The sequence below is a fragment of the Carettochelys insculpta genome, chromosome 1 (assembly GCF_033958435.1).
Source record: "Carettochelys insculpta isolate YL-2023 chromosome 1, ASM3395843v1, whole genome shotgun sequence".
In the NCBI taxonomy this organism is placed as follows: Eukaryota; Metazoa; Chordata; order Testudines; family Carettochelyidae; genus Carettochelys; species Carettochelys insculpta.
Window position 1 is genome coordinate 338,303,346 of NC_134137.1, and position 13,781 is coordinate 338,317,126.

At 38.7% G+C, this 13,781-nt stretch overlaps 1 protein-coding gene across 4 annotated transcripts in view; it reads right to left on the reverse strand.

Annotated features, from left to right (window-relative positions):
• POT1 (protection of telomeres 1) overlaps positions 1-13,781 on the reverse strand; it is a 166,747-nt gene that overhangs the window by 42,960 nt on the left and 110,006 nt on the right. For all 4 annotated transcript variants that reach the window (XR_012643941.1, XM_074984120.1, XM_074984119.1 and 1 more), the window contains 2 exons: positions 10,030-10,320; positions 4,695-4,850 (listed from right to left, as the gene is read on the reverse strand). Coding sequence is in view for 3 of the 4 variants with exons in the window: in XM_074984120.1 (XP_074840221.1) it covers positions 4,695-4,850; positions 10,030-10,320 (447 nt within the window). In the remaining variant the exon portion in view is untranslated. The remainder of the gene's footprint in view (positions 1-4,694; positions 4,851-10,029; positions 10,321-13,781) is intronic.

Below are 13,781 nucleotides of genomic sequence, written 5' to 3' on the forward strand. Positions count from 1 at the left end.
TAAAACACGTATGCCATATTGCCTGAGAATTTTGATTATATAATTCTGAATTAGAGAGGGAAGATGCTGATGTTTTAAGCTTAGCACAAGCACACATCTGTGAAGATTCCATTTCATTGGAGACCAGAGGCCTAGATAGTAGTGTCACGTAAAATGCCCCCCCGCCCTTTAGCTAAGCATGAATTTTGGATCTGCTTTTTTTAAATCTTATTATAATTACAAGTATAGAGCCAAATGAATACATTATGAACCCATTTTTGTTCCAACTGGCAAAGAGAAGTGAAACTGCTGAATTAAAAGACAGACTGGAGTTTGCAAACTATCAATGTCAATATAATTCCTAAGGATGGATATCATGTTATATTTCAAGCAAAGTCAGTCAAACCTCATATTGTACTGTATTAATGAATGATGGCTCTTTCCAAGTTTTCAAATCACTATAAAGCACTGCTTTCCCCTCATATATTTATATTTGATTATATCCACATGTATGCCTTTTCATTCCTGGTGATATTATTCATTTTAGACATGTGACAACGTCTTATAACAGGTTATGAATATCAACACAGTATAACACTAGCTTGTAATATACCATGTAAGAAATAGTTACAGAGAGGTAGCTGTGTTAGTCTGTATCTTCACAAAACAAAAAAGCTGTCACGTACTACTTTAAAGACTAACAAAAAAATTTATTAGCTGATGAGCTTTCGTGAGGCAGACCCACTACTTCAGATTTCCAGGTCTGAAGAAGTGGGTCTGCCCCACAAAAGCTTATCACCTAATAAATTATTCTGTTAGTCTTTAAAGTGTTACATGACTGCTTTTTTGTACCATGTAAGAGAGTGTAATATACATAAATTCCTTTGGGAGGCAGCATTGCATATTGTTAGCACCACATTAAGGAGGAAGCTTTGAACATGTGAAGTAATATCACCTGCCAATTCAGAGAATGCTTGTAGAAAAAAATATGACACTTATTTTAGTTTGTGCCAAGATATAATCCACTGGGGAAAAATATTAAAAGGAAAACTGCCATTATCAGTCTATATACTTGACACCTTTTAATTATAAATGTCAATGAAAGACAAGAAAAAGCTCTCTATTTGAAATAGATCTACAACTGACACTTATATGACATGTATATTTAAAAAAAAGAATGAACCATCAAAATGGAAATCACCAACAAAACATTCTGGATAGCATTCAAGAACATACCAGAAATACATACTAATATGACTCATAGATGAAGATTCTAAAATAATATATAAAAGAAAATGCTACCAATAAAATATGAGAAATTTACATAAGACAATTAAAGCAAATAAATTAAAAGCTAAAGAGGTTTTTCAGTAAATCAAGTTTTTCCCAGTAACCTCAACCGTACAGGATAATGCCTATGTTTATGAAAAAGAATGAACAGTATATTAAAGAACACTTAGAGCAGCAGTCATGGTATTGACCACAATCAGTCATCTTTTGAGATCTGTATTGTACTCACCAGCAAATATTAATTTTCTAATCAATTTGCAAAACTCAAAATGAATTGTGTTCAACTTATATTGCTGACCATCTATCACATCTGCTTTCTACAAAGCAACACACAATAGGTTAAATTGTGCCCAATGCTTCATAAGTGATTAGAAGGGAGTTTGGAACATGGGGCACAATCACAGACTTTGCACTGAGGAAACAAAAGAGCTAAATACATGTGCAATTGGCAGCTCCACTTACACACACATACACACACACACACCTTCAAAGAAGTAGAAGAGGTTGAGGTGGGGAAGAACGATTGCCCTGCATGACTTTCTACTACTGCAGATATAACCCCTTGTTTCATGTGTTCAGAAGGTGCCAAGTTCTCTGATACTCCAAGAGAAAATGTACTTGCTGATACAATAAATCCAAGAGCTTCTTCTGGGACAATACAGTAGTGCCTTGATTTACACAATTGTTACGTTCCCATGCACCCTCGCATAACTCAAATTTTGCGTAAGTTGAGGGCAGCTTCATCCTTGGCAGAACGCACGTTCTGCAGCTGAGGAAGCAGCAGGAGCACCTGGAGCTCGTTTTGAAAGGTAAGTCCTGGGGCTGGGGGGAGGGAGCAGTGGGGGAAGGTTAAGCCTGGCAGTGGGATGGGACCATGGGGGGGTGGGGGCAGGAAGATTTAGCCTGGGGTAGGTTAGGGCTACAGGGGTGGAGTTGAGCTGGAGTCAGGCTGCAGGGGGTTTGAACCGGGGTGGGGGGTTGAACCAGAGCCATGCATGGGGGTGGTAAGCCAGGCTCTGGGGGGGTTTGAACTGGGTTTGGGAAGGGGGTGTTGAACCCAGGCCACGTGCAGGGGGGGGTTGAACCAGGGCTGCGGGGGTTGACCCTGAGCTGTGCACCAGGGGGCTGAATGAGGTAGGGGTGGGGAGTTTGAGCCAGAGACACATGCCAGGGCGGGGGTCGAGCTGGAGCCATACTCAGGTGGTGAACTAGCACAGCATCTGAACTGGGGCTCGGGGGTGGGCAGTGTTCAGCCAGAACCGTGCATGAGGGATGTTAAGCTGGAACCAGAGCTGGGCACAAGGGGGGGTGGTGAGCCAGAGCCATGCAGGGGTGGTGACCAGGGCTGGGGGGTTGAACCAGGGCCATGCAGGGCAGGGTGTGCGTGTGTGAACTGTGGCTGTGGGATTTGAACCGAGGCTGTGCGGGGCCAGGGGTGAAGGGGGAGTTGATCCAGGGCTCTGGGGAGTGGGATTTTGAGTTGCGCTTAACTTATGTTCATGTGTGTTAAGCACAACTCACAATCGCACATTTCAAGGGATTACTGTATACGTGTACATTTCCCTCAATGCAGCAATGTTAAAGAGCTATATTTTGGTAAGATAGGCATCAACTGTATATAAACTAAAGCCTACTTGTCAGTAACAATTACAGTCTAGTCATATGGTCTTACATGCTAGACCAAACAGGGCAGAAAAGCACAGATACCACATTCCATTCCTTGAAGATGTTTACGTAAGTTGTGTCTGGAGAGACCTTCCTGGTGTTTATCTTCACGTGGAAATCTCATGTTGCTATACAACTCTGAGCACATAAAACATGACAGGATCATAAACATAACTCAGCATTGTGCTCAGCACAATCAAGAACAAGTCATGATCAGCACTGTGTAAGACAGTCTCATGGGGTAGTTGTGTTAGTTTGCAGATTCACAAACAAGCAGTCATGTGGCACCTTAAAGACTAACACATTTATTAGGTCATGAGCTTTCAAGGGTAAAACCCACTTAATCAGATGAAAACATAGCAAGAGAGTTAAACTAGGTCTGTCAGTTCAACTAGGCTTGGCAGCATTTAACCAACAACTAGTTCACACAACACTGACCAATAGTTGGTATTTAGCACTGTGCTGGTTAATGTCTTAATAACGTGAGTGGGTAAATTGAATAGCCTTGCTTATGCTACTGAGCGCAATTTACAGCCTGTATTACACAGAAGGTCAGATTAGATTGTCACCGTGACTCCTTCTGGCCTAAAAATCTAAGAACACAACACAAATTCTTAGTAAGAGACAAATATATAAGATAGAAGTAGGAAGTGATACTTGGGAGGAAAATTAGGGACAATTCATGAAACCATCCCATAAATATGTCCTTACATTAAAGCCTGGATTCAGAAGATTTACTTCTATTACCAACATTACTTGCTGAGCAGGTCTGGTGGTGGTGCTACAAATACCCAAAATTCCCAAGACTTCTCAGTAAACAAAACAACCGATCATCTTTTAGAATCCTCCCTACCCTTGCACTTCTCCCACACCGTAATTCTCAGGAAGTATGATTTGATACTGCTTTTGGAATGAGTCTTTTAGTAAGAGATAATCTATATTTTGAAAAAAATCTAAGATAAATAAAAATACAGTTATCAATTCTTACATAAACAAGAGCCATCTTATCATCTGCAGTTTACTCATGAACATATCTTTACTAATATATTAGTATGGGAAAGTGATTTTAAGTCTACCCATAACACTGCATTAATATTTTCCACATGAATTATATCTTTATGCTCTCTCCCCATTTATACTTACAAAATGGATCAGAAAAGCAAGGATCTTAAATAGCATAATTACAGCAGTGATGCTGTAAAACAAAAGGAACATTTTCTGCTAATCTATTTTATGCAGAAGCAAGATGGCACTGTTGCTAAAGACCAAGTGTTTAATTATGTTGTTCTTTTTCCTATGTAAGTATAATCAGCATTACTGACCCACTAAAAAGATATGTATTGCACAATGCAGCAGAGTTCACAGAATATACAATACACTTTTATAGATAGAATTATCATTTAATTGGGCTACAAATTTAACCTCATTTTACATAGATCCCAAAAAATAATTTTAAACTAGAGTACATTTTTCATAATTCATTATGTCCATAGTAAAGCATGGCATTACAATGTCAGGAAAGAGCTTTGATTGGAAAGATATTTTTTCATGGTCATTTTAAGGTAATGAGGCAGTTCCACACCTGCCAAAGATGGTCTGCATTAAAATAGCATGTACGGGAAGATCCTTAAGGATAAAAAGCTTATTAGAAACCAAACACTTACTTGCAGAAGTGAATAGCTAGTTTTCATGAAATGAATCCAAAACAAGACAAAAATATCCCATGAAATCGAAGTTAAAAATACTGAATTCTATTTTACCTTCAATGATTTTGCCAGTTGCACATGGTTATCATAAACTAGAACATCAACTGTCAGACTTCTTAGACGATGGATGAGAACTTTATCACCTTCAAGGTCACTTTCTTCCACAAGCACCTTCCAAGTTGGGTAGGAACATTTAGTACCATCCCACACCTGCCGTGAAAAGAAATTATTTCAATAACCACTTTTAACACTTTTACTGAGAAAAAAATATGTGTAAAAATCAGATTACTGTAAATGGCTACAAACATATATAACTACTTACCTTATGTGATTAACTATTTTGAGTCAAAATGCTCACTTTTAAGTCATGTGAATCATTACCCCTGCATATTTTTATGCTGTATAATCTGAACTGGTATCTGTCACTTTTTTACTCTCCAAACTTTGTCAGTTCTTATGATGAACACTCTACCAAAAGGTAATTCTAACGTCTTAGCCTGAACAATTTATGGAAAGCCAAAGAGTTAAAACTAAGTAGTAATGATGGAAAGTGTGTCATGCCACAGATCTGGCTGTGGTATGTAACACAAAGACTACTTGAGGGAACACCTACAGATAATATGGGCTTGATTTTCTAGGATGCTTATCAGGCAATTGGATTGGAAGAAGGAAAAAATGTCTCAAGTACAAAGCTTGTACCTGGCCTAGGATTCCAGCCTTGGAAAGTTTTTGGTGTGCTCACTCATGGTACTCAACTGAAGGAAATGCATGTAGTGACATTTAGCTGGCCTCTCAGAGACTCCTCTCTGTCAACACACTTTTGCTGCTAATGCTGTGAAAGGCAGGCCACAGGAGGAAAAGCGAGTACATGTTAGGAAGTCTCTGTAAGAAGTTGTTTTCTCCAGGCCTGAGGGTATCTGGTGAGGTATTTCTTTGTATTGTGACTTGATATATACCATTCAAAGCTGGAATTTTATGCGAGTCCACCACTGGGATAACTAGCAACAGAGAAAACAACCAGTCTAGAATGGCACAGTAACAGAGATTTAATTTAAAACACAACGGCTATGGCTACACTCGTGAGTTTTGATGACAAAACCCCAGTATGATCAACAAAACTGCTGGAACATCCACACACAAAATGTATTTTATTGACAGTACGTCAACAGCAATTCTGTCAAAAACCTTCTGTCTCTCCCAGATGAGGAAAAGCGCCTTTTGTTGACAGGTTCTGTCGACAAAAAACCTGTGTGGGTGCCCTGGCAGTGCATTCTCTCGACAGACTGGGCATCCAGGTCAATGGACAGCCCTGTCTGCTTTGCTTCCGGGTGCGTGTTTTGTTGAGGGAGTGATCAGGCAGTCTGGCTGGTCTGTTGACTGAGAGGAGCGCTCTTCCAACTGGCTTTTGTGTGTGGCCACACTCTGTCAACAGAAGTTTTGTTGGGAAATGCCTTCTGCCAGTGACTTCTGTCAACAGATCGCTCTCGTGTAACCATAGCCTAAAATGTTAGCAATTACTATCTTCTTAACTGTAGTTTAGAAGAAAGTAATTGCTAATATTTTAGAGTTAAACTACAGTTTAAGAAGCTGCACTAAATTACAGTTTAATCTATACACTATGAAATAAAGTGCCAAAGTTCTTATCAAAGTAGACAATAAGAGTTGTAATAAAACAATGGTTCAGAAAGCTGTTCTTACAGCATAGAAACTGAGGGTAGATGCGGCCACAACAATTAAATGTCGGGTCTACAAGACATGCTCATAATTCCAATAGAAACAGTTTTCTAGGCAGTTCTCAGTAGAGTGTCAAAGCATGGTTTCCCAAGCATTAAAATCTGCAGAGGCACTTTGCAGAATAAAGAAAAAGACCTTTCCTGTTCTGTCTATTTCCTGTAGCTTAGACAGAAAAAAAAAATCTTCCGTTTGACATGGCCTCACAAGATGCACTGACAAAAAAGATAAGTTATTTGCAAAAAGTGGGAGAAAACGTAAGATTCACATGCTCAACCTGAGAGAGTGGGCAAAAGGAGAAAACCATGTTGAGTACCCAGAGCAGGACAAGGAACTTGCTGCTAACAATCCCCAGAAATTTTGACTTCCACCAACATTTGAACCAGATCATAATTGAAACAAACTTTGGATCTGACAAGTTATCTAATTTGGAAGACCGGTACCTATTATCCTAACTATTCAAATGTTGCCAGTGTTTTTTATATTTTAAATTACCAGAATAAGGGACAAAGGATTTCTTTCACTGGAGTAGAGCTAGTCATTTGACAGAAATAGCAGTAGTGTCTGTGGATTTTGATAAAATTTCTCCCCTCATTTTTGAACTATCTGAATTCGGAACAACTCCGTAATCCTATTCTCAAAAGATGGAATTGAATAACTCTGGTCCAAAGATCTGACTCCTCCGCGTCAGATCTTGAGACAAATATTTAATTTAATTTTTGATAAGTCCTTATTGTGAACAAACCTGGAGGACCTTTTAAGGATATTTCTTTTAATGCCATTAGCCATTAAGGCCTTTTCCAAGAAGGCCTTTAATCTATGGGTCCTCTTCTAATTTCATAGATGTGCATGAACTAAAACTTTCCGTTTAAGCAGTTTCAACACAAATAAGAGTCAGTAGATGGAACTAATATTTGGTAGAACAGGAAAGGTACTGACTCTTTTTCTTTAAAGACCCCCATTTCTCCTGCTACAGCTTGGACCAATTTCTGTTATACTATGAACCAAAAAATTGAAAAACAGGCTAAAAAGAGTATTTAGCATGCCAACTAAACCAAACCTGTGCAGGAAAGGAAACAGGAAACTGGTTCCATCACTGTTGATGGAAGGATGGGAACTAAGGAACAGTCAGGAGCAGAGGCCTTTTATACTCATGGATACAAATGTTGTATTAGGAAACATCCATGCACACCTCAGTTGCTAAAGCTCTGAATGGTTCCATGGCAGGGAACGCTACTTCTATGACAGAGGTGGGTAGAGTCAATGAAGAAATTTATATCTTTTAATTTTGGATACTTCATCTTATTTATTCATTGAAAATTAAATTCAGTGTTGGTTATTTCCTTCTTTGTTACCTTCTGATAGCTTTTTCATAGGGTAAAGATTTGAGTATCCCTGGACTTGAAGAGAAAATTATCCAAGCATTTGGTAAGCACTTGCCAAATGCTCTTTGCTCATTTTTTGTACAGCCTTGTTAATGGTTATTTGGCTTATTAGTACTGTGCAACAAATAAAGTATTGAAAACTGGATAAACAAACACCATGGACCATGCACAAAAAGCACTAGAAGTAAATTTGTTTCCCTGTGTCAACTTCAAAATGTCTATCAGGGAGCAACAAGGATGAATACTTCACATACTTACTCACTGAGCAACTGGTCTTCTGAACACTACAAAATAGTCAAATGAATCATGTCTTTAAATCATAAGACAGACATACAAGAGGAACATCTGAAGAATGTGAAACGCCAGTGGCATGAACACAACCCTTTAGCAATTCAGCACAGGATAGCAGAGACTCTGCCAAGAGTATGAGCCTTACTTACATCTAGATCAATGTTTGCTAGAAAAACAGATGGACTTTAGTGCTTAAGCACACTGAAGTGCACTAGCAATGCCGTAATAATATCAACCAAGAATTGCTTTGCATTTTGGAATCTGCCTACCTGTTATATTTTAATAAAGATTTGCACGTGAAATCTTTGTGCTACTTCTACAAAAATGACACTGTCAGGGTTACTAGTACAAACAAGAACAACAGGAAGTCCTGTGGCACCTTATAGACTAACAAATATTTTGGAGCATAAGCTTTTGTGGGCAAAGACCCACTTCATCAGATGCATGAGTTGGGGGGAGGGGTTTCAGAGGAGTATTTAAAGAGTGGGGTCCCAGTAAAAGTCTTGTTTTTTCCTCTTTTGATACATACTACTGGTAATGGGCCATTTCCACCTTGACTGAATAGATCTTGTCAGCTCTGGCCCTCCCTTTTACTGGGACCCCACTCTTTAAATACCCCTCTGAATGCCCGCCCCACCTTATGCATCTGATGAAGCGAGTTTTTGCCCACGAAAGCTTATGCTCCAAAATATCTGTTAGTCTATAAGCTGCCACAGGACTTCTTGCTGTTCTCGAAGACACAGACTAACTTGGCTACCTCTCCGATATAGTACAAACAAATTGATCTACCATGCTATGGCTTTACCAAAGTTTTACTTATACAAGGAGATCCTTTAATCCCACCCTCCCAGTTAGTTTCTTGTTTATATAAAACTGAGACAAGTACAAGACTCTATTAAACTTGAAATAAAGAGAGAGCAATGAAATATTAAGAAATTAAGAAATTACTTGTCTGTGGCTTCACAAAAGGAACTCACACCACAATGTTTGCATACTGAGCTAATGAACTTTGAACATGTTACCTCCAGTTCACAAAAGGCTTAAAATCATTTTATTAGGTCTTGTCTGACATCCATTTTACATGGGTTTGTTTGAATTAAAATGTTTTAACAGCTGTAGGGCATTTTGCAGGATGCAGTTTAAATAACATTCCTTTTTATGTTGTGTAAATAATGTTCTGCATGAGAACATCTACTGCTCTAATGAAGAACTAATGCACTATTTTCTGCCTATCTAAAATACTAAAATATAGCTTTAGATAATAGTTTCTTGGTACTATTACACATAAAAGCCAAAATACTGAGATGAAAAACATTAGGCTGCCTCTTATTTCTTAAGAGGCAACTCATGGAGGGGTTCCAGGACAAAATCAGTCCACTGTAGCTGTCGCTAATTCAGAAAAATTACACAGATCCCTTTTCATTTAGCTGATGTTAATCACTTGTTCTTAGAAAGTGCTTTCAAGCAGTATGACATTTTGTATTTTGTCGCTTTACTCAAGCACTGATTCCCATAAAGAACTTAAACATAAGCAATAAAGGCTAACTCAAACACCTCAAAAAGATAGCATACTCCATCTACTTATCCATCTGCTAAACAATTCTACATCCTGCATTAAATTATATCCCTCATATGTTCTAATTATAGTACAAATAAGTGTATATAACTGAAGTCATATTTTACTAGCAGCAAGGTAAAAACTTAAAGTGGACAATATCACTTTCTCAGCATTAAGAAATGCTGTGATTTCTAACTATAAATAATTGTGAAATTGTGTTCTAAACACATATCTTTCATTTGTATGAAAGTGAATTGGTTGATCATCATATATTTACTAAGGTTAGCCTTAAATGTTTAAAATACTCTTACATAAAATTATTTAACTATAAGCCTGCATTCATGAAAACCTTGAAACATAGCTTTGAAATAGGAATTTAACAGCCAATCATTAACTATCTAAATTGAATTATTTAAAAATTCACCTTGAGAAGAAAGGAAGATCCATCCACTTCTGCTTTTCCCACAAGCTGGCAAGTGAGGTCAAAAAACAGCATTGGCTGGACACTAGACAATTTAGGTGTTGGCCCAAAGACTAAAAGATTACTAGCTGCCCAAATACGTAGTTCTTCTATTGTTTTCTGTTCTTCTTCTGTGAAAGTGTACAATTTAGTAGAAGTTCGAGGCACTATTGGTGCTCCCACAGTTCCGTCAAATGTCAAGGATGCAAAGCCAATACTAGTAATCCCTTGCATTTGTTCATTGTATTCCCTGATCTACAACACATAAAGAGCAAGAAAAATATTGAATATGGCACACCAAAATGCATAAAAATTTCAATATTTTATATGCATAAAATTATTGTTGTCTGTCACTTCTCTTTAAAATATATTATTCCTACAAAATAAGAACCAAACGAAATAAACCCAAAACAAATAAGTACACTCAGAAAACCAACCAGACAAGCCACAGAAAATGCCATCTAACGCCAATAGTTTCTGAACTGGCAAGATCCAAAATGTAGATACAAATAAATTATGAAAATATTTAGCATTTATACTGAGCTGTTCATTCGACATCAAAGTTCATTCCAAATGGAGGAAAGCATTTGCTGTACTACCCTTCACAGGAAACAGAGGCACAAGGCAGGGTGAACGTCAAAAGTATGAATGGTGAAGGTGAAAAATATAAATGGGATAAAAATTACATAGCTTCATGGAGGATAGCTCCATTAACAACTATCAACCAAGATGGTCACGGATGTTCATTCCTTCTGAAGCATCTGCTCCTGAGTGCTGCTAGAAGACCGAAAAGTGTGGCGGTTCTTATTTTCTTATGACTTGCCACAGGTTACTCAGCAGACTGTTAGTAGAGCCCCAGTATCACGAGTCCCACTCCAGCTCCTTCTTGAGGTCCCTTCCAGTCCTAGTATTCTATGATACACTACACCACACTGCCAACTAATAGCTTGTTGAACATTCTTCAGTAATAAAATATACCAGTTCTGTGAGCTATACTTCAACTCATATGACAACACAAATAAATGGATCAGTCTTCCTCTTGATTCATGTATGTAACTTACCTTAGTGGGAGTTCAGACTCAAGTACTCTTTATCTGACTATTCTGCAATGATCAGTGTTTGAGACACACCTGCCTGTCAGATGACTAATTTAACCGCATACTTGCCACTACTCAATACATTCTGGAAAGCTCAGATCCTGAAGTGTTTCCTCAAGCAGCAGGCAGCCTGCTCCTTATATTCTCCAGTATCTATGCGATGTTATCAGCATCTTCGGATATATGACCCATAAACTAGAAGTGCTGCACACTGGCCCACTTCACCAACTGGGTAATCCAGCCACATTTAACTTGACAGATGGCTATCAAAAGGTAATAATTGTTCAGAATAACTTATCTGAATTATTTTGCCATTTCTACAGTGTAAATTTTAGCCATGCTGTAAAATGTCAGCACAGACTTACCAGGGCCTTGTTTTCAGAGCAAGTAAATACCCTGGCAACTTAGAAAATAGTACAAACCCAAAAGTACCTGCGCTATAAAACTGTTCTAAACAGAAGGAGATTTAATCAAGAAGCTGCCAATATTTCCAGTGAACAATTTGTAACATAAGCATACAATTAAATGAAAAAACCCTCATGAATTCATACACAAAGCATCTAGAGAGAGCTTGACATCAGGAAGTCCTTTAATTCTTGGTACTTTGGCATAAGCCCTGTCTAAAATTATAAGAGCCTCAAGGATCATTTCTGTGATAAAAGGCAACATTACATGCACTTATATGTTGTCTAGACCTGGCAGATGAAGTAAGGAAAATCTCCTAAATACAATATCATAAATTTTAATCTTTTGACCTTTAGTTAAAACCACCCCCCTAAAAAACACCCACAGAACAAATTATATAAAGCTGGAATGTATACATTTTTCATAATTCTTTTGAAGTGAATCAATTCTGCCTCAACACCCACCTCAATGCAAAAAGTAAGCTATTATAAACACCATGAACCCGTGATAAATGGATATCCTTTAGTTCTACTCCAGTCATCTGCAATATATTCCATTCTAAGACAAAACTACGCAGCATTGAGGGAAAAGGGAAGCCTTCTTTCTTCAGTTCTATATATGACCAACAAGATTTCAGCAATATCCTCAAATATTGTATATGGCATTTCAAATGAACCCTTCTTGCTTTTATTTCCCTTTTATTTGTTCAATAATTTACCAAGTACCCATTGCCAAAGTATCTTTGTAAGTTATAGATTTGAAAACTTATCACTACATCTAAGAGAGAACTTTATGAAACTCTTAACTTCCTATGTAAGTAACATGGGAAACTACACTACCTCATGTGAGGGTCCACTTAGCTCTCACCTACTTCATCCATTTTAACTTTTCCCCCCAACTGTGGCCTTGATTTCATGCACCTACTTTCTTATGGTTCTCTTTGTGCGTGCCATACTCCTGTGATCTCTATGCATGACCTTAGTTTATTATAAATGAAATCAAAGACAACACAGTTAAGTAGAGTAATTAAACAACGAAAAAATGAAAGGTAAGAAAGTAGATGGCAAGAGGCAAGATGGAGGGCATTAATAAATGATCTTGAAGGGGAGAGTTTTTTCTGTGAAATTCCTTATGGTTGCAAAGGGAAAAAAAAAAAAACTCTCAGAGATTTTACAATGAAGATAATGAATGGTAATATTTAGCCACTGACAATGCGACCAGACAAGTATACAGAGGAAGGGCACAAAGGAGAAGAATACCTAGTTGACAATTTGAGACTGAAGGAACAGATACAACAGGGAAATATTCTTGGCTTGTCCCTGGCAAAGGATCATGACTAAATCAGTGGAGTGTCATCTGAATAAAATTTATGGACAGAGTTCTGTAAAATCAGGCTTGTTAAACCAGTCAATCAACCTCAAACTATGTTAAGTGATACTTTATAAAACAGCTATGCACTTGGCACTTAAACTGATTTTAAATTCAATTAAATCTATACTATCATAAAAGAAGCCCTGTCTGTCTATCAGTCCATCCCACTGTAGCCTTGAACGTTCCCCATGGCTGTCGTGGTGCATGTGAAGATTTGGAAGGGTCAGTGCAGGAAAACCCAACCTCTGTGCCCAATGGCAAGGCACAGAGCCAGAGCGGGGTTAGCATGGGAGCAGTTCCCCTGCCCACCTCTCCGTGCTCTGGGAGGGAAGCAGGTTGCCAAAGAAGGGAAGGAAAAAACCTTGGGGCTCAAGAGACAGCTTTTGGAAAGGAACCACCCCCATCCCATGTTTCCCTCTCGCAGACTCCATGCTGCACCAACCTGAAACCACTGGGACCCCCTCTCTCAGCTTCCAAGGCTTCTTCCCCTTCCTCACCCAGCCAGGAGCTGTCTGTCCATGATGGCTTTGCCCCCATGACTCCTCGGTGATCCAGCGGCTAGGAACTCTCCTCAGGCCCCATTTTTCGGTCCCTCACAATCATGCTGTGGGGTAATGCAGTGAGAAGCCCGGGATGCCCTTGCACGTGCTGTGCCTGTTGCTTATGGACAACACCAAGGAAGTGGCTGCTGGCAGCGGGTTCCTCCCGCTGGGGAAAGAGGGAGTGAATGAGGTGGAATGTTACAGAAAAACTGGGCTCAAAAGGCTGGAATGTTCTGGAATGGTCCAGAATGTGGTAGAATGGTACAGAAATACAGAATAGTCTAGACTGTGGTGGAAGGGT